The 20,667-nt window shown below is 37.6% G+C and overlaps 1 protein-coding gene and 1 pseudogene across 1 annotated transcript; both read right to left on the bottom strand.

Annotated features, from left to right (window-relative positions):
* Positions 1-2,387: 2,387 nt before the first annotated feature.
* LOC127795057 (serine/threonine-protein kinase D6PKL2) lies at positions 2,388-10,233 on the bottom strand. The gene is given in 4 exon segments (XM_052326490.1): positions 2,388-2,877; positions 2,880-2,989; positions 2,992-4,140; positions 10,012-10,233. Coding segments are annotated over 3 exon segments (489 nt in total). The 5' UTR covers positions 3,182-4,140; positions 10,012-10,233; the 3' UTR covers positions 2,388-2,688.
* Positions 10,234-16,105: 5,872 nt separating this feature from the next.
* LOC127795953 (pre-rRNA-processing protein ESF2-like) lies at positions 16,106-20,430 on the bottom strand (annotated as a pseudogene).
* Between the last annotated feature and the right edge of the window lie 237 nt (positions 20,431-20,667).

The following is a 20,667-nucleotide window of genomic DNA, read 5'->3' as shown; positions in this document are numbered from 1 at the left end:
TCCTCATTCCTCACTACTAACAAAACATTTCCTTCCCTTTCCCCGTTTACAAATAAACAAAACAAACTGCAATCACTCCTACTATCTGTCTCTCTCTAGAAGAAATCAAACTCCAGATAATTTATCTGAAATCTTTTGATTGGGAGCTGTGCTCCTGCTGCAACCATGGTGGCATTCTTCACACCGATGGACTATGCTGGTGGGGCCGGAATTCGTTCAAAATCAACAGGCTTTGGGATTTCAGGTGGGCTAGCACACCGTATCAGTGCCCAGCTCACCCCTTCAAAGAAGGGATGTTGCTTAATTTCGGTTGCCCCCTTCTTGTAAGCAAATCTGTGCTAGGGTTCCTTAACCAGCAACCCCCTAATCAAATCTCATGCCCAAAAAATTGACAACCGGAGAGGCTGTCCCACAACATTGAACAATGTGGCTTGGTTCCCTGATCCCTTAAAAGGAGTTATTCAAAACAACCGTTCATATAGAAAGATCCCCAACGCCCACCAATCCACAGTGCCATGACCCTCACCTTTGATGATCTCTGCAGCCAGGTACTCACAGGTTCCAACAAACGACATAGAGCAAGCACTAGTTGGCTCGGCAATGAGCTCAGGCAATGGGCTGACTTGGTTGCCAATTTCACTTTTGGGTTTCTCTTCCTTTTTAGATTTGCTAGAGAAAAGACAGCAAGAAGCATGTTGTGGGCACAACACAAGATGGCTGTATGCAAGAAGGTTCAATGCACACTGGCTGGACACAATAAACAGGATTCTTTCGAATTGGATCGGCCTCTAGATGGAAGTCAAACAATTGTTGATATCATTTAGTCCACCGAATCGTTTGTGGATCAGTTGTATTGTGTGCTTTTGTATCTAAGATACACATGTTCATGTAGTAGCTCACAGGTTACAGAGTGGGTGGTAGGGCGGGGGGGGGAGGAGAAACAAGTTGACCACCAACCTTTTCTCACTGTAGGTGTAGGAAACTGATCATATCAACAACTTTTCCTATAACCCACGAAGAAAACAGTCTATCACCAACCACAAGTCCCCCGTCCCCAAGGAAATATAACTACTTTGAAGCAAGGACACAGACATCCAGTGCCAATATGACAACATACAGATACACCCCATGACAATTTGAAAAAAAAAAAAAAAAACAAAAGATAGCTTGCAAGGGCACGGAACAACTATATATGACTTATGTGATATTTAGACAAAGATTTTATACCAAATATAATAATTAAAATGCAACATAATAATAAAATTGAAAAGGTCATAACTTCTATATCTAAAATGTCAAACATAAGATTAACATAACAATCACATGCCAGAGGAATTGATCAAACAAGAAGGTTGAGCTATAGTCTCGTTTTGAGCCCTAAAATGAAGTCCCAAAGAAATAGAAGCAGCAAAAGCTATACAAACAATTACTTTTTTTCTTTTTAATTAATCTAGCTAGAGTTTTGTTCTTTGAATAATGACCATAGGGCATGCCTAATCCAACCCATCGACAACATATCCCCAGTATGCTAACAGCGTGTCCAATGCATAATTGATTTCGCTCAATCAGCTAGCATATAAACACATAATTCATTTCGCTCAATCAGCTAGCATATGGCCCCAATCCAGATTTCTCATGTCACTATGAGAATAATTGTCACTCTGAATAACTATAGTTAACAACCATTAAAATCAAATCTAAAGCTTCTACATAAACTTACCAAATATGGCAAAGAAGCTCCATCATCCTCTTTCAGGAACTCAAAATAGGTGCTTAAACACGCTACCCTACTCACACTAAAATTATAATTTTCAATATCAATAGTATGAGTTAATTAAAACAATCAAAATTAGGACAGTTTTATTTATAAGAATGAATAAGAGATTAAACGTTACAAGAAATGAAAACCTCAATGTGTTTCAGTTATGTGTGGACAAGACTTATAGACATATCACACTTTTAAAATAAAATAAAAAACAAGTATAGAATATAAGGGGAAAAAAGAATGGTCTAAAAAAAGTCAACCCCATTCAAAATAACATAAAAGAATCTATAATTTCACACCAATGGGACTAAAATATCTGGGTTGACATGTTACCCTAAGGCTAAACCTATAAACAATGAACTCAAAACAAGCCTTATGCTTGAAAGCCTTGAAAGTGTCAGATGACAATTTTAATGCATAACAAATAGAGAAAGGCGGCAAGTTTAGTGCTCCTTAGAAATAACCTAATAGAATATGGAGGAGTAGGTGTGGATGAGCCACTTGGGGAAAAAGATGGGTGGAACAGTGTCTTAATTAATTCCTAATATGTAAGACCTTGATGTTATTATGTACAATAGTGATAAAGGACAATCAGTAAGAAAACACAAAAATGTACAGCAACTTCAACAAGAATTCCAGATTCGGTATTGAATCTAAGTCAAAAGAGAATTTTACTACATACTAGCAAAAATACCTAAGAAAGAGTATGGAGTTAGAATGGCACAATAGCCAGTTGCAGCAGAAGGATGGGTGGAATACTTTCTCAATTAATTTCTAAAATATAAGTATTAATCATATAAAGAAGAATATGAAATTAGGCACCACATTGACAGGAGAACCTGCATGTGAAACAGAAGACATGTGGCAACAAAAAAAAATACTACCAGATTTAGTTTTGACTCTAATTTCAAGTCAGAAGATGATTAGGTGATATCATACTTCACTGCTTGCTCATTGAAGTCTTTCCCAGGCTGCCTCTGCCTAAGAGTGTGCAAGTCTTCACCCGGGCAGAACTCCGTCGCTAAACATGAAAACTTGTCTGTCCCAAAGTGCGCATATAATGTTGGAAGGAATGGATGGTCTAGAGATAGCAGTATCTCTCTCTCTCTCTCTCCGTCTGAGCATGAAGAAGCTTCTTACGACTTGCTAGAGATGCCTTGTCCACAACTTCCATAGCAAAATAGGACTTGGTTCCACTCAATTCTGCCGGGTAGACGCTACCATATCTCCACGGCCCAGCATTTTCAAGAGTCTGATATGGCTCAAACCCAACACTCCATCCTTTGCACTTGTATGAGCAGCTCGGATGCCTTCCCATCTCAAATCATTTGCCTTGTTGGTCTTGTTGATACTGCCAATAAAGCTGCTGCAGGAGCTCTCCTCACTTACATCAGTACTGGTGCTTCCTTGACACATGTCAAAACCTAAGTCTTGAACCAGGTATTTGGAATGACAGAAATGCAGAACGAGCAAGAAGAATGTTGAGAGAGGGAGGCAGAGATAGAAACAGAGAAAAATAGAGAGAAAACAGAAATAGGAACAGAAAGAGAATTAGAGAAATGTATTGAAATTGTTCTTATCATCTCCAATACAAGCTGGATTAGCTTTTTATACAACTAATCAATCAGCCAGTTACAGAATGTAACTGAATCAAGTTCGCACTCAAATGTAACAGACTGCTAACCACCAACTCTTGGGAAAAAGATCTGCTGCAATGCTTCCTCAGAATAGTACATACACCCCGCAAATTCAACAGCATGCTGCTGTTTCCACTCTCCACAAAATCAACCTGATCACTCATTTTGGCACTACCACTGGTTTTAGCAAGACTACTCATTTCATCACTAATTTTTGCTTAAACTGAACTATGCTTCATACTTCCAGGCTCGGACTTTTTTTTTTTTCTTGATTAACAAATGCTTCCAGTTAGGCCTGAGTTTCACTCAGTCCAGGACCTAAAATTGATGCTTTTACAAAACTAGCTGGAGAAATATTCAAATTAGTGTTCTTAGTTGAAGAATTGACAGAACCATTTTGATTAGAACTTGGTGAATTTTACTCTCCAAAGCATCTGCAACAATCACATTTGCTATAGTCACTTCACATTTTGGTAGCTCTCCACTAGTAACCATCTTGGACTTGCTTGTACCTGGGACGGAATAGGGAAAATGCCTGAAATCATTTGCCTCTACCATTTGATTTACACCAAAGGCTGTCTGGTTCTATCTGGGGGCAGGTCTGGCACTAGTTTTTGAGGCCTTCAGCGAACTTAGGAACACTTTATATAGAACAGATCCAATAAATCCATCATTCAGCAACCATTCTCATAATCACAACGCCTTCCACTATGGTTGGGAATGTATTCTCCACTAGCCCTGCCAACAACAAAAAAAAAATGGCACAAATAAGCCCCAGAAAATGATGGTGCCATTTCAGCATTAATTAACACTGTGGCCACTGATCTAAAAATACAAAAGAGAAAGATAAAAAGAGTTGAAGGATATTTGCGCTTTGTAACAAAGAGACCGAAGGGGTGAAGTTTGTACAGAAGCTATGAAATTATCAAAGAAGGAGAAGATTTGTTCGGGAGAGAATGTAGGTTTGGAAAAGAGTTAAGACTGTGCAATAGTCTATTATATTACAACAGCTAACTGCCGTGGTTGCAGTTAGTGAAGCTAAAACTAATTACAGTTAGAACTCTAAGTAACAGAAAAAATAACAGTAAACTGTAAGAATCTCAACATCCCCCCTCAAGTTGGAGACTAGGGGAAAAATAGTCCCAACTTGGAAAGCAGATGATGATGATGAACCGCAGATAAAGGCTTGGTGAAGAGGTCTGCAAGCTGATCAGTAGAGGAAATGTGAAGAGGCTGAATAAATCCACGTTTTAGATGCTCTCAGACCAAGTGACAATCGATGTTCAAATGCTCGGTGCGCTCATGGAACACAGGGTTGGCAGTAATGTGTAGAGTAGCCTGATTATCACAGTATAGGGAAATGGGCAAAGTCAGGGAAACTTGAAGATCCTGTAACAAATAGGAAATCCATAGCAGTTCGCACACAGTTGTAGCCATGCTGCGATACTCGGCCTTAGCAAAAGAAGACGAGACAGTATTTTGTTTCTTCATCTTCCAAGAATTAGGAGCTCCTCTAAGGAAAACACAGAAACCAGTGATAGACCTCCTAGTAAACCTACAGGATGCCCAATCAGCATCACAATATGCAGTAAGAACGGGCGCAGTAGATGCTGGATAGAAAAGGCCCATAGAAATAGAACCCTTAAGGTACTTGAGAACATGAATAGCAGCGTCAAGATGAGGCTGTCGTGGAGAATGCATAAACTGGCTCAAATGTTGCACAGAATGACTGATATTAGTACGAGTTAAATTTATGTATAATAGGCACCCAATAAGCCTTCAAAACTGATCAGGATTAGAAAGAAGTTCCCCTTCATCGGGTGAAAGATGTAAGCCTTGAGACAAAGGAGAAGAAGATGCCTTTGCATCTTGTAAGCCTGCATCCTGGATAATATCTAGTATAAATTTCTGCTGACTTAAGAAAGTACCCAAATCGGAATGAACAATTTTGATGCCCAGAAAGTTTTTAACAAAACCAAGATCCTTGACAGTAAATTTATCCCAGCTGGAGGTGGTCCAAATCATTACCAACCAACAAAACACCATCAACATACACAAACAATGCAGTGAAATGAAGGTTAGACTTTTGAATAAATAAGCAGTGATCATGTGAATACTGAATAGAAAGGAGGAGAATTCGATGTTCCACTATCTAGGCACTTGTTTTAATCCGTAAAGAGACCATTTTAGCAAACAAACTTGTCCCGATGCTGCCTTAGAATAATCAGGAGGCAGCTGCATAAAGACTTCCTCATTGAGAAAGCCATGAAGAAATACTTTATTAATATCTAGTTGACAGATAGGCCAACCTTTAATCATTGCTAGGGCAATAAGAATCCTTATGGTTACCATCTTATCAACAGGGAAAAAACTATCCTTAAAGTCGAGACCCTCAATTTGGTTATACCTTTTGGCAACCAAACAAGCTTTGTAGAGATCTACCAATCCATCAGGATTATACATTACTTTGTAAACCCATTTGCAGCCAATTGCCTTTTTACCTTTGTGTAAGGAAGTGAATGTCCAAGTTCTGTTTTGTTCCAATGCCTCTAATTCATTGTTCATGGCAGTAATCCACTTAGGATCAGAGGATGCTTGTTGAAAAGTAGAAGGTTCTTTGATGGCATGAATATTGTTAAGGAAGACAGTATAGGTAGGGGCAAACTGAAAGGAATGAGAAGAAACAAAGTTTTGGTATTACCTGAATGACTTGAATCATTGTAGAGGGAAGTTGATGAAGTGGCAGTCCCGATAAAATCTTGAAGCCAACCTGGTTTGGTACGAACACGGGTGCTCCTTCGAGGAAGAGCAACAGATTGAGAGGCGGGAGTAGTGATAGCGGTAGGCGAAGTAGTAAAAGGTGTAGAGGGAGAAGAAGGTGTGGAGGCTAGTAAATTTGCTGGCTGAGAAGAGATATGAGTGTGAATAGGTGAGAAAGCACTACAGGAATCTGAAGAAGGTGACAAACAAGGTAATGGTATAGGCATGCTAGGAGTGGTGACAGTGGCTTGAAATGGGAAAAGACATTCAAAGAAGCGAACATCTCGGCTAACAAATATCTTCTTATTTTGCAAGTCATACAATTTGTAACCCTTTTGATTTCCAGGATAACCAAGAAACTGAAATATAGATGGAATTGAACTAGGATGGAATTTATCGCGATGCGGTTGGGTGATAGTAGCAAAACGAAGACATCCATATGCTTGAAGGTTAGTATAATCCAGAGGCTTATCAAAGAGAACTTGATAAGGAGATCTCCAAGCAAGACATGGTGAAGGAAGTTTGTTTAAAATATATGTGGCGGCAAGGATGGACTTGACCCAGAATTTATTGGGAAGGGAAGCATGAATTTGAAGGATCTAGCAATATCAAGGAGATGTCAATGCTTACATTCGACCACACCATTTTGCAATGGTGTGTAAGGACAAGTTGTCTAATGAATGATGCCTTTGGAAAGAGAAAAAGGTATGACATTGGCTATTAAGGAATTCAGTTCCATTATCACTACACACTGTTTTTACTGTAACTTGGAACTGCTTTTCAACCATGGTAATGAACTGAATGATAATCAAAGGACATTGACTCTTGTTGGAGCAAAAATGTTCAAGAGTTTTGCTCAGCAAATAGATGAAATGTGATAAGGCCGCCGCTCCAGAACAGTTTTAGATGTGGGAATATGTGTGGGAAAACTGTGGTAGGTTTGCTTAGCTAAAAGACATACAGAGCAACAATGGTCTGTAGAGGCGAGGTGTTTTAAAGAAGGTATATGAATTAGCTTAGAATTAGACATATGTCCAAGTCTTGTGTGCCACAAAGTAAAAGTAGATTGAACAATAGAGACAGAATGAAACATTAAACGACCTTTATTAGATTGAATCATGGTAGAGAGCGTATCAAATACAGGAGACATCTTATTAAGTTTTATTTGAGCAAGGAAGGAAGAAATACTGTCACTTGAAAACCCAGATTGGTCCAAGTTTTATAGCCTGCCCTCCAAATGTCCCACTGCTATGATCTGATTAGTCATTAGGTCCTGAACCAAACATCCACAAGGGGAAAAAATCACAAGTAAGCACGTGTCTCAAAGTAACTTACTGACAGAAAGAAGATTAAACTAGAAGGATGGTATATTAAGTACATCTTGAAGATGTACTTTAGAATGAAGCTTGATAAGGCCTACCTGAGTAACAGTAGTAGTAGTGCCATCAGGTAAGGAAATGGTAATTGATTGTGTTATGGTATGGCATTTGGTAAACAAGTTTAAATCATGGCACATATGGCCTGTTGCACCACTGTCAATGATCTAGTGTTTAGCAGGAACTGAACTAAAACAACAAAGTGGCAAAGATGAGTTGTTACTGGCAAAGTTAGGGAGAACATTGTTGAGATTGGGGTTTGGATTACTGTTTTAAAGAATTTTTACTTGAGTATTGGCCAAAGCTGTACTCAATTCCTCACTTCCAGCTGCAGCATTGGGTATTTTCAAAGAGTATCCTGAATTTTATCACTTTTACTCTCAGCATGTGCCACAAGTCCTTGATGCATGTCTTTGTTTCTACTGCTTTTATACCGATAAGGATATCCAATTAACATTGTTCTTTAACATGTCCATCCTTTTTGCAGTATACACAGTATCCCTTCCTCGCCTTTGTTTCGCCTGAATCTTGCTTAGAGTATGTACTTTTAGTCAAGAAAGAAAATCCATTTGTTATGTCATTGAATGCAGAAGATACTTGTCATTGTGCCTCAACTTGCAATTCCATGGAATAGGCTTTATTTATGGTAGGAAGGGGATCAAGTAAGAGAATTTGGTTTCGTACCTGGTCATAGCCATCGTGGGGACCCATCAAGAACGCATTAACCTATTTTTGTTCGTTATTTTGGCTAAAATCTTTGTTGCTCCACATGTGCAAGAAGGCAACGGATCCACAGAAGCCAACTCATCCCATAGCTTCTTTAGTCGAGTGTAATCTACAGAAATAGATGCATTTTCCTGCAAGATTGTGGCAATTTTCCACTGAATTTGATATACCAAAGGTCCATTACTTTCCTCAAATCTCTCAGCAATTTCCTCCCAAAGTTCTCTAGCAATAGTTGTGTATAATAAGGCCTCTACCAGATCCTTCGATATTGCATTTTAGTATCCAAGATGTGACCGTGCAATGGCATCTCTGCCAGATCACAAATTGATTGGAATCTTCCTTTGGTGGCTGGATTTTCCCATCTATGAACCCTAGCTTGTGTTTCACTACAAGGCTAATTTGCATTGCGCCACGTCAGGACCTGTAATTCTTTCCATCCAAAGGTGCCATGACTAGCAAGCAGTCCTGGATGGTCAGAACTCTGTAGTCGAAATGAATCTCCATCGATTAGACCAGCAGCTCGATCATTGAGAGTCTCTATAACTCCGGCTTTGAGATCTCCCATCGTTTTAGGAAAGGAAAGCAGAGGTTGCAGCAAGGTTTCAGAGGCTGATGAGGTATTGCAGATAGGACTTCTATCGAGTCAGAGCAAACTGTCACTCTGATACCATGTAGAGAAGCTATGAAATCGTCAAAGAAGGACAAGATTTGTTCGGGAGAGAATGTAGGTTTGAAAAAGATTAATTCCTCTCATGGAAATAGACTGTGCAATAGTCTATTTATATTACAACTGCTAACTGCCGTGGTAGCAGTTAGTGAAGCTAAAACTAATTACAGTTAGAACTCTAACTAACAGAAAAAATAACAGTAAACTGTAAGAATCTCAACAAAGTTCCGTAAAGCTAAACAATGAAAAAAAAAACTAAAAAATGAAGCAGAAAACCTTGGCAAAATGGCATGGCACGGTCAAGTGCAAGGGACAAAGCGGAGGCCCTGAAACACAGAAGGAGATCCACAAACCCTGAATGGTATCTGAGTTGCTATAGAGTCATGACAAAGGCAGGGCCGCAGGGCACGGCACGGCACGGCACAGCACAGCAACAGTAATTTAAACATGTATCCAACATAAAATAAAATGCAAACCGATTTGCGATTAGAAAATAACAGCAAGCAAACAAATTTATACTGCCAGACAGTGAGAGATAATATTACACAACAGAAACATACACAGACTGAAAAAAAAAAAATTGAACTTGAAACAATAAACAGAACCGCCTAGAGTGAGTATGTACAAGGGTAGAAGCCACTCGTATGATCTCAAGATGCAAAATTTTGTCCCGAAACAGGCATGGAAAGTAAAAATAAGAAAGAAATTGCACAAAATGGAAACAATGATGGAAAACAAATACAAAGATACAAGGACCAAACAAAAGTAAAGCTTCTGCAATGGGTGAGTTGCTAATTAACAAATGCAATTGGGGAATAGCTTTTAAGAGAGCATAAGTGGGATTAAATTATGAAGAGGAAAGTCGATGAAGATTATATATGATTAAGGATCGAGAGGGGAAAGAATACGGATCTTGATCGCAGGAGCATAGTTCTGAGGGAAACCCTGGCACTCGCAGGAATAGAAAATCAGAAGCAAAAGGGCAAGAGTATAAGGTAAGGTGAAGAAAGAGACGGACAAACCCAACCCAGGAAAAGGAAGTGAAAAAAGATGAGAGGGAGGGGCACAAAGAAAGAATACCTCCATGGAAGCAGTGTGGGAAGGAAGCAGTGTGGGAAAGAGAGCTGGAGTTCGTCCTCGTCTCCATGGATAGAATGGTGATGATGCCGGTATCTATCTATCATCAAATGGCTACGGTGAGAGAGGCGAAGAAGGCCGCTCCTCTTCCTCCTGCTTCTGCTTGGAAGTGAGTAAGAAATTCTGACCAGGGGACTCTTCTTCGGGGCAAATTGGGCGCTTGCCGCGTCGGGCAACATATCAATTGCCCGACCCATTACCAACCCCCCCGGGCGTGTCGGGCAACCGATCGGGTCTGCTTCTTCGGGACTGGACTATTACAATAATCCCATCCACACAGACGCATGGCAAAGCAAAAATGAAAAAACCTAATTAATTTCCTTATTGAAATAATTATTAATAGTATTTTTATTTTCTTTCTCAAAATCTTTTTAAAATATAAGGTAATAAATCAACATAGATGTAAATCCAAAAGAAATAAATCTTAGTCCCTTAAGATATGGCTACTCACTTAAGAGGAGATGAATTGAGTAACTAAATTTTTTTTTTTAATAAATATTTTTGATTAATGATTCTATTTAAAAATATACATTGGATATATTATAAATTATATTTGAGATTAATAATTAATATAAGCCACAAGTGTGGTACCCCATGATTGGAAAGCGAATGAGATTCTTTCGAAAAAGCCTTTATGAAAGGCCGTCGTTCTTTTTGAAAGGTTTCTCTCGGAAAAAACGCCTTTTTCAGAAAGAAGCCTTTCAAAAAAAAATGGTATCTTTCTTTCCAAAACAAAGTATGACCAATCGACATGTGTCCCCCAAATCCTTAGAAAAGGACTTTTGGTAATCATTCGCTACCCTAACTTTTCTTTTCGAATCTTTGGTTTTCGTTCAATAATAAGTTTTCTCTTGGTAGCTGACTTAAGCATTGGAGGGTCTTCATGGGTGAAAATCTCCTGCAAACCTTTTGACCTTTCGTTGGTTGTTCGCAGTTCTCTTCGAAAGCCCAGCATCGTCCTTTTTGAGAAAAGGTCCCAAACTCTCTCTGAAAGCCCTGCATCGTTCTTTCAGAGAGAAGTCCCAAACTCTCTCCAAAAGCCCTATATCGTCCTTTCTGAGAGACATCCCAAACTCTCTCCGAAAGCCCTACGTTGTCCTTTCCAAGAGATATCCCAAACTCTCTCTGAAAGCCTTTTAACTTTCTTTTCGAGAGGCACTAACAAATCCTTTCGAAAAGACCCCTTCAAGAAGCCCTTGATCCTTTCAGAAATACCCCTTTGGGAAGCCCCTTATCCTTTCAAAAAAACCCATTCGGGACGCCGTGACCTTTGGATGGTCGACTCCTAGCGATGCTGGAATCTTGCATTGTAGTTTTTCTTGTTTCATAAAAATTTTAAATTTGTATTTTTGGCAACAACAATATGGTGTCGTCCGTGGGAAACTGTCAAAAAGCTAAAATGACCAGAAACACCAGATCAATTGGCTTGGGAAGCCTGCCTTACCAAACACGGAGAAGTACTCATTCTAGAATAGCAGCTACTGGAGAGCCCAGCCTAGTGCCCCTGCTACGGCCTATACTAGTGGAACACCATTAAGAGCAAGAGGTTCACTTAGGACGTATACCCCAACCTGAGGACAATCAGGTAGTCAAACTGGGGGCAATCAGATTGACAGTCTAAAGAAGGACCCTATAACTGATATTAGAGTCTGAGGACAGTCAAACCAAGGAGAAATGCACATTTCTCATCTTAGGGCAAGATCTATGAGACAAGTGAGACGAATTCTACCCCCAGCTCATACGACTTCAGAACTTGACTCTTTGGGATAATCATCGATTCCTTGGGAGAATCCAGCCACAACCCCAAGAGGAATCTCAGGACCGTCCGGAATAGCACCTCTCATAGTGCAGCTCATTGACTATAAAAGACTCTAGAAGAACTATGAGAAGTTGAGACACCAGAATGAGGAGCTTTAGAAGAGTAATGAGGAGAATGCTATAAGGATACAAAGGATCACAACCCTCCTACAAGAGCTGATGCCTGACATACACATCCCTATACAAAACATGCAGATATTAGAGAAAGCAGACTTGGAGCATGAGGCCAGCCCCTGAGAATAACACAAGAGGGGATAAGAATTGGAACGCAGAGGCAAAATGATCGCGCCCCAAGATCGACAAACCCACTTGAAAGAAGTGATAGACGGGTGGGGATGATAGAGTTGAAATGCTATGGCACACACCAAGAGAGAGGGAATTGGTATAATAAAAATAATTCTTTTGAGAAGTAGAGATGTCGTCTGTTAAGACCACAGATTCGTTAAACCTCAAGACCTTAAAATAGCACAATAAGGTATCAACCTTGTAAAGACAATCTCGTTTTAAGAGAAATGAATATGAAATCTTATGGATGAAAGAACAAATTAAGTAGGGATAAAAATGCTAACAGAAACAAGCAAAATAGAAAAGCACAAGAGATAATGATTTATAGTGGTTTGCCTTTCCAAGCCTAGTCCACTACCTTAGCTACCCATTAAGAATTTTGAAGCAAGTTCACTATCAACCTGAGTAATTCCTCTAGTTCGTGACTAGGAAAACTTACAAACCTCCCAATATAATGGGCCCTCTAGCCTTTGCTAGGTCAAATACAGTAATCATGAGAATGAGAGTCTAAGAGTACAACTCTTAGTTACAAGCTCTCTCTAACTGAAAATTTAGGCTTACAATGAATGTAACAGTGTATACAAAGCCTCAGAAATATAAATACAGAGAGAGAAGAAATTATTCGCTCGATGTAAAAATGAAAGCTCGGTAGTTGAAGATATTAAATGTTTCCAACAACTTTCAATCGATTCTCCCAACCCATATTTATAGTTGATGGTAGATAAATACAAAAATCTGACCGTTGTGGTGGTTGGGTGAGCATTAAATGCACCAAAAACTAGCCATTACAAATTTCTAAGAAACAAACTATCGATAGATAAAAGAGGTTAGTCGACTATATTTTCAAATAAAACTAAGGCACAGTCGACAGACAAGAAAGCATAGCCAACAGTTGTACAACCAAATCTATTGATAGTCAACAAAAACTTTCACATAATCGACACACCCAAAATATGAAAAAAAAAAAAAAAATTAACATCATACACATACATAGTCAATAGAAGAAATTTCATAGTCTACAGAACCTGCATAATAGTGAACAGAACAAAACATAGTCGACAGAAGCTTGGGCATAGTCGACAGATCATAGACCCATAGTCGACTATTCACAGGCATAGTCAACAGAGTATAAACCCATAGTCGACTATTCATAGGTATAGTCGACAAATCATAGGCACATGGTCGACTATCCATTTAGAAAAACTGAACCCTTAACATTTTCTAACTTTGTTTCTTTTGAAAGCAAGTTGAGATTATCAAAAAGATATTTGAATTTAAACACTCAACCTTACTCCTATAGAGTTCAAGATTGATTTTCATAACTTTGCCTCAAACTCATTCATATAGATTTAAAGATTGATTTTCATAACATTTAGTCATTATCAAAACTATTTTAATTTTCAAGAGTAAAATATCAATCTCCCCCTTTTTGATGATGACAAAACAAATATAAAAATCAATTCATTTATTTTATCTCCTCCTTTTTGTCAAAATCAAAAAGATTTATACTCCCCCTTTTTGGAACAAACTGAGAGCATATAAAAAAAGGCTCCCCCTTAAACCAAATCCTCATAGAAATCATTCATCTATTTAAGCATGCAGCCAGATGCAGATATTCATTGGCAAGAGGAAAATGTCAATACTTAAACATCCATCCATAAAGTGATAATGTAGTTCAACAAAACACATGATAAAAGCAACATGCAAGACTGCCAAGATAAGCATACATATATCAAAAGTAAAGTGGAATGTATGATGAGGGCAACATCTAGACATCAGGAGAAATAGATGATGGAGAGGACTGAGCTGATGAAGGAGAAACAGCTGATGGCAGAGATGGTGATGAAGCAGGAGAAAGGTACCTAGAAGATAACATCTGTATGAGTCGTCCCATTTGAGATGAAAGATCTTCTTACTGCTTATGAAGACTCTACAAATCTGATCTGACCTCTTCTCTAAACTCAGTCAAACTTGCTTCAACCCTTGATATATCCAACTTTAAGTCTACCATTCCTTAAACCACTAACTCATATTGAGACTCAAATTGAGATGAAGATGGTCCTTCTGATATTCTCTTTTTCCTAGGATTCTCAGGTTTATCAACCTTGACCCATTCCCCATCCTTACATGCATAGCCAATCCTAATGGCTATTTTATCATTAATAGGCTGAGAGAGACTAAGATAGACTTTCCTGGCACTTTCTATTTGGCCCACTAAACTATCCAATAGTTCACTGATTGCCATGCCATAGGGAAGTGATCTAGTTTTTGCTGATAATGATTCTATCATTAGGTTGATCATCAGTAGACATAGATTTGGCCTTCTCTTAGCCTTAATACATAGCCACAAATCAAGTCTAGTAACCAAAGAAAAACTACCACTCCTAGGATAAATTATTTGACAACAAATGAGATGGAGAATTCTAGTGTTCAAGTCCATACTTGTTGTGTTAGTGATTTTAGAGGTGATAGAGTCATCTCCTATGACTTCTTTACTAGCCTGAACATAGTCTTAGGTCTAGGAGGCATAATCCTCACCATCTAATGGAATTCCAAAACGATTGTTAATCAATGTCAAAGTAACTTCTATGAGAGAATCTCCAATGTTAGTTTTAAACTTTTTATCTGACTTTCTCTTGTGATAGGTGTTGTCTACATTTGAGTAAAAAGCCCTAACAGAATCTTCATATATACATTTATGAATCGTTAAGAAATCCCACCAGCCAAAGTCCTTAAATGTTTGAATATAAGGAAAATTAGTGGATTCTAGAAACGTTAAGTCCAAGTAACAACATTCTAGGACTTCTCGAGATTTAAAGAGAATGGAGTACCTTTCTTGTTGACCCTCAGAGTTGAAAAATTGGATTTGAGGCCTAGGTTGAGATGGTTGACGACTTGAAGAGGCTGGTTCCTTCTCTTTGCCTTTATTCTTACTCGAGTTCTTTGTTCTAGCCATGGAGAATGGTGTAAGGAGAGGCAACCAAGAGAATGAGAGATAGAGAGAGATATAGCTGAGAATGAAAGAGAATAGAGTAATCGAAATGAGATTGGCACTAGAGAGATATAACTGATTGGCTAAAAAAAGGGGAAAGAGTTAGGGTTTGCAAAGACGGATGGTCTCGAGTTCTATACATAAGCGGATTTAGATAGTCGACAGATACGAACGGCTTTATCGACTATCACAGCGAGGATCTAGGATATAGTTGAAAGACACTGAGGTGCTGTCGACATATTTAGTTTAAATAGAGCGCATAGTCGACTACGGCTGGGCCTTTTATCGACTATCTTGGCAACAATATGACTCCGTAGTCGACAAAAGCATGATTTTTATCGACTATACTTGAAGAATAAGAGAAATTTAATTAACAGAGATGTGCCCAACATCACCTATAAATTTTGGTCGAAATGCATGCTGTCAATAGATTATTTCATTTAATTGACAGACTCAAATGCCTGGCCTTACAACAGAAATATCATAAAAATGATTGAATTTTTTTTTTAATAAACTAGTGATAATATCTAGTCAAATAATATCATAGGAAATCATGTAATAATTAATCCTAGCTCACTCCTAAAGTATTCAAACTTCTCTCTATCAAGAGGCTTTGTAAACGACCGGAATTTTCCTGTCGTCGGTCGTCGTTATTGCCTCCGAGGATAAAAGTCTTTAACGACGGGAATGATAAACCCGTCGTTAATTGTATTAGCGACCGTATGATTCCCGTCGTTAAAAATAATTATTAACTACCAAATTATAACCCAATAACGACAATATTTCCCGTCAATAATTTAAACAATTAGCGACCATGTGATTCCTATCGTTAAAAACAACTTTTTAGTTATCAAAACACAAACCAATAACGACAATATTTCCTCTCGTTAATAATGTGAACAATTAGCGACGGTATGATTCCTATCGTTAAAAAAATATATTTTTTTATTTTTTTATTTTTTTTAATAGTATGAAAACAAGTGCTAGTCATCAATGATAAAAACATCATGTTTTGATATAAACCACCAAGTCTATATATCATTACCTATATCAAATTGGAATAAAACTCATAAAATTAAACATGTCATTCAAATAACACCAAAATAATCATTATCCATTAACATTTACACACCAAAAGTAGTATATATATAAGTGTTAATTGCTAACAAATTACACCAAAAAATATGTTCAACTAAAAATAACACTTTGACAATTGTATATACTATTAAAAAATGTACACCAAAAACGATATTCAACTAAAAGTAACACTTTAACAATCATATATACTATTAAAAAATGTACAACAAAACACTATATATAGTCATAAAACTATTCATATACTCCAAGACAGCAGGTGCTTCCTTTAGAGTCTTATTGTCTCCTTGACCTACAAAAACAAAACAAAAAAACATGAGATTAGAGTGAAAGAAGTTCTCATGTTTTCTTTATAAAACGTTAGAAAAGAATTAACAAGGACCAAAACGTTTCCATCACAAACTACATAACATACAATAATTAAAATGTACCAAAACATATAAACCCTTAAATATAGAGTCGATTGAGATATAGATTAACAAAAACACCAAGAGACCAAACAATGAAGCAGAGTTCTTAGATAATAACTAATTCACCATATTAATAGATAAGGAAAAGCAGGAGAAAAAGAGAAGAGAATAATCCTTGGTAGAGCATAGTGCTGCAGAGTGAACTTGGAACAAAAAAGAATTACTTAAGAGGATGAGTCCACCAATTTACCTGGTTAAGAGGATTATCAGGAGATTTCTTCCATAGCTTCCATATTAAGTCCTTGTACTGGGTGTGAGTAAGACCTGGTTTCTCTTTCTTCAGCCTGGGAAGCTTAGCTTCCTCAAAAGCCTGTGAGAATATGAAAGCAACGGAGAATATGAAGCATTCACTTTAAGGATATTGTGAAAAAAAAAAAATCCAATATACATCCAACTTAACTAGCAATATCGACTTCACTTGATCCCAGTGAACGAATAACAATGCTACCTCAAATCAATAGCTTATTATGGAATGTTTTTATCAAAAGAGAAGCTGAAACACTAGAAAAGAGATTAGAAAAACTAAATAATATTCTAGATAAGTTGTCAATCAATATGCATAAGCAGGATGGCAACCCCAAATTGTTGTCTTTCCCTTTCTCTTAAGGGGAAATCAAAAAGCACTTTTAAAGTATGGTTGTTATACGTAAAAGGGCACTCAGCCCCTCTACATAGCATGTAGAGCCAGACATACTTCTTACTATTTTAGACTTGATAACCCTCCACTAAATTTTAAGGAAAAAGCAAAGCAGGCCCCACTGGAAAAATATAAAGGAATATCTCAGAAAATTCATATTTGGTCCCCTTATTCCCAAAAGAAACAAGCAAAATGGCCTCCCTGTTTGTAGCAAATGGTGGGATCCTACGCCTACAAGTAATCAATTATACCATTATATTATGGTAGTGGAAATGACATCAATCCACCATTAAGTTAGAAGGAATTTGCACTTATTGAAAAGTGAAAGCTAGCTAAAACAAAACAAGTCAGCCAAACACCATTTTCTTTGCTTTCATTACTTTTCTAGGCCAATGAGATCAACAATTGTCACCATCCTTATCTTTTCTCTTTTCTTATTGATTATCTAATAAGAGGGAGGTCATATCTATCCTTTATCATATTCTTCCCTCCTCTAATTTCATTTACCTTCTCTCTGCTAGTTACCAAAATGAAGTATCAAGTCTCCAACTTCCTAGACTTGAACGAGAAATGATTGATATCATTAAATGTTTACATAGCATTCATGAAATCTAAGTACTTACTTAGCATGAGTGTTTTCCAAGCAGATAAGCCTTGTAGTCAAGTAACAAATCTCAAATCTAGGGTCTCTGATTACTGCTTCAATGAGATCAATATCCATAGTCCCGTCTTTGTTGTTCTTCACAGTCTTTGGATGTAACCTCCAATTGCCGAAATGCCTCCATTCTCATAGATGTGCACATCTCTAAGAATGGAGGATAACAAATAATTTATGCTAATAATTCAAGAAAACAATTAAGTTTATTAAACTCAGTTTAAAAAAATAATAATATATTGCATACCTATTTGTTTGCCATTTAACATCTTTGCAACCCTCTTGACAACACTTTCTTTGGAGAATTCAACCCACCTACATATGATTGCACATGATAATCTGGGGTGTATAAATATTATACCAGAACCAAAAAATCACGTTAAAAGAAACTTTACAACTAATCTTTTGAAAGGTTGATGTGTTAATCATATGTTTGAATTTGATCTGATACAAAGAAGTTCTAATGCATATACTTTAACCAGTTAAGGAACTTACCCTTCCGAAAATTCTTGTCCTCGAAACCCACCAGCCCTTTTACGATAAAGCTAAGTAGCAGGATCTGTACACAGTACATCCTTAAGTTGGTCAATACAAACAAGCTATAGCTACATCACTGGTTGGCCCAATAAAATGAAAAACACAAAACAAAGACTAGTGAAAAAATAAATGGTGAAGTGTTGCAAATTTACATCATTTGGTAAATTGGGAGTTGGGGAACCTGAGTACCTTTAGGTGTAAGATAAATTCTCTGAATTTCTCCATATTGAGAGAGAATCTGACGTAGCTTCAGAGGATCCATGCATGGAGGAATCCTGCTCAAGTAGCAAATCCCACGTTTTTCAGCTGCTGCAGCTTCCTTCAATAACAGTTTCTTTCTTTTCTTTTTCTTATCCATCCTTGCATCACTACTTTCCAGGTTTACTTCCTCTTTAAGTGTAGTCATGTTGGCCTCTTCTTCTATCTTAGCCATTTCAGCTGCTGTAGCTTCCTGCAATAACAACTTCTTTCTTTTCTTTTTCTTATATGTCCTCACATCACTAGGTTCCAGGTTTGCTTCATCTTCAAGTATGGTCCTGTTTGTCTCTTCTTCTATCTTAGCTTGGCAAGCTTGGAATGGCTAAGACAAACATAAATTTGCAATAACATGTTTATATATTCTATTTTCTCAAAAGCTCATTACTTATGTTGGGAAAGATAAAAACTCTAGTTTTTGACATTACAAACTGCTACATTTTTATATCATTGCAAAGTTACAAGTTCCTACTGCATCTTTTGGAAGGATACCTCGGGATACCAATTTCAATTAAAATTAATATCCAAAAATAATCAACAAGTGGTGCCCATTTTGGGGGGGCGGGCGTTACTGGAATAGCCAATAAATGATATACAAGTTACATCAGAACCATAAATCTTTCACAGAATAGAGCAACACAAGAAAGTTTTAGTAGAGGATAAGACTCACTATAGACATGATACTGACAGGCATAGCTTACTAGGTGGCCAAAAATTTTCCAAACTTCATAACATCAAAATTAGTACAAAGCAAACATAGCATAATAACCATAACTAGGAAATTCACCATTATATTAACTTATGCTTTAGTATGGGAAAAAAGCTAGGAAGACATGGAATCCTTTTGAATAATTGAGCGATAGGTGAAGCAAGAGAGAAAAAAAATATATATATATTAGTTGGCATGCAAATCAGACAACTTATAAACTAAAGTAAATCAAAACCTTTACAGTCTTCTTCCCAGAGCTGTCTTCTACACAGACTGTTCATTCTGCTTGGTGATACGCATCAACGACATTGTGATACCAAAGACAGTAACAATGGACTACCTTGGGAATCAATAAAAGGATGTCATTTTCATTGAATACATATTTACATTACAACTACTCTCTCTCTCTCTCTCGCAACTAGTTAATATACCCTTAATTTCAAAATGTACACTGCCCATATATATCTCATGTTATATTATTACTACACAATTTACACTCAATAAATTAATGCTGATAAACCCTAAAGCAAGGCCCCCTGTTAACATAATATATACACACAGGGCCTCTCTCATGTATATATAATAACATTAATATATACACACAGAAAATATATATACACACAAAATACATATACACACAAAATATATATGCATATACCTTTCAAGCAACGGAGGCGGAGCCCGATTGAGCTGGAGGCGGCGGCGACGACGACAGGAGGCGGAGGCAGGGGAGGCAGCGGCGATTACAAGAGGCAGGGGAGGCAGTGGCGACGACAGGAGGCAGAGGCATCGACGATAGGAGGCGGAGGCAGGAGAGGCAGTGGTGACAGTAGAAGGCGGAGGTAGCGGCGATGATAGGGGAAAAAGCGGTGCTTCAAAGGCTGTGATTTGGGGAATTAGGGATTTGGGGGGGGGGGGGGGGGGGGGGGGGGGGGGAATTCTGTGGGAATTGTAGGGGAAAAGGCGGGGCATCTCCCACCAATATTTTGGTTTTTTTTATTTTTTTTAAATATTTAATTATTAATTAATAAAATTAAAATAATTTATAAAAATAATATTAATAATTATTTGATTGATAAAAATAAAATATTTTAAGATTTATGATAACTGATAAAATGATTTAAATTATTGCATCAAATTAATAAT

The sequence above is a fragment of the Diospyros lotus genome, chromosome 2 (genome assembly GCF_014633365.1).
Source record: "Diospyros lotus cultivar Yz01 chromosome 2, ASM1463336v1, whole genome shotgun sequence".
Taxonomy (NCBI): domain Eukaryota; kingdom Viridiplantae; phylum Streptophyta; class Magnoliopsida; order Ericales; family Ebenaceae; genus Diospyros; species Diospyros lotus.
This window is presented reverse-complemented; position numbering and strand designations above follow the sequence as displayed.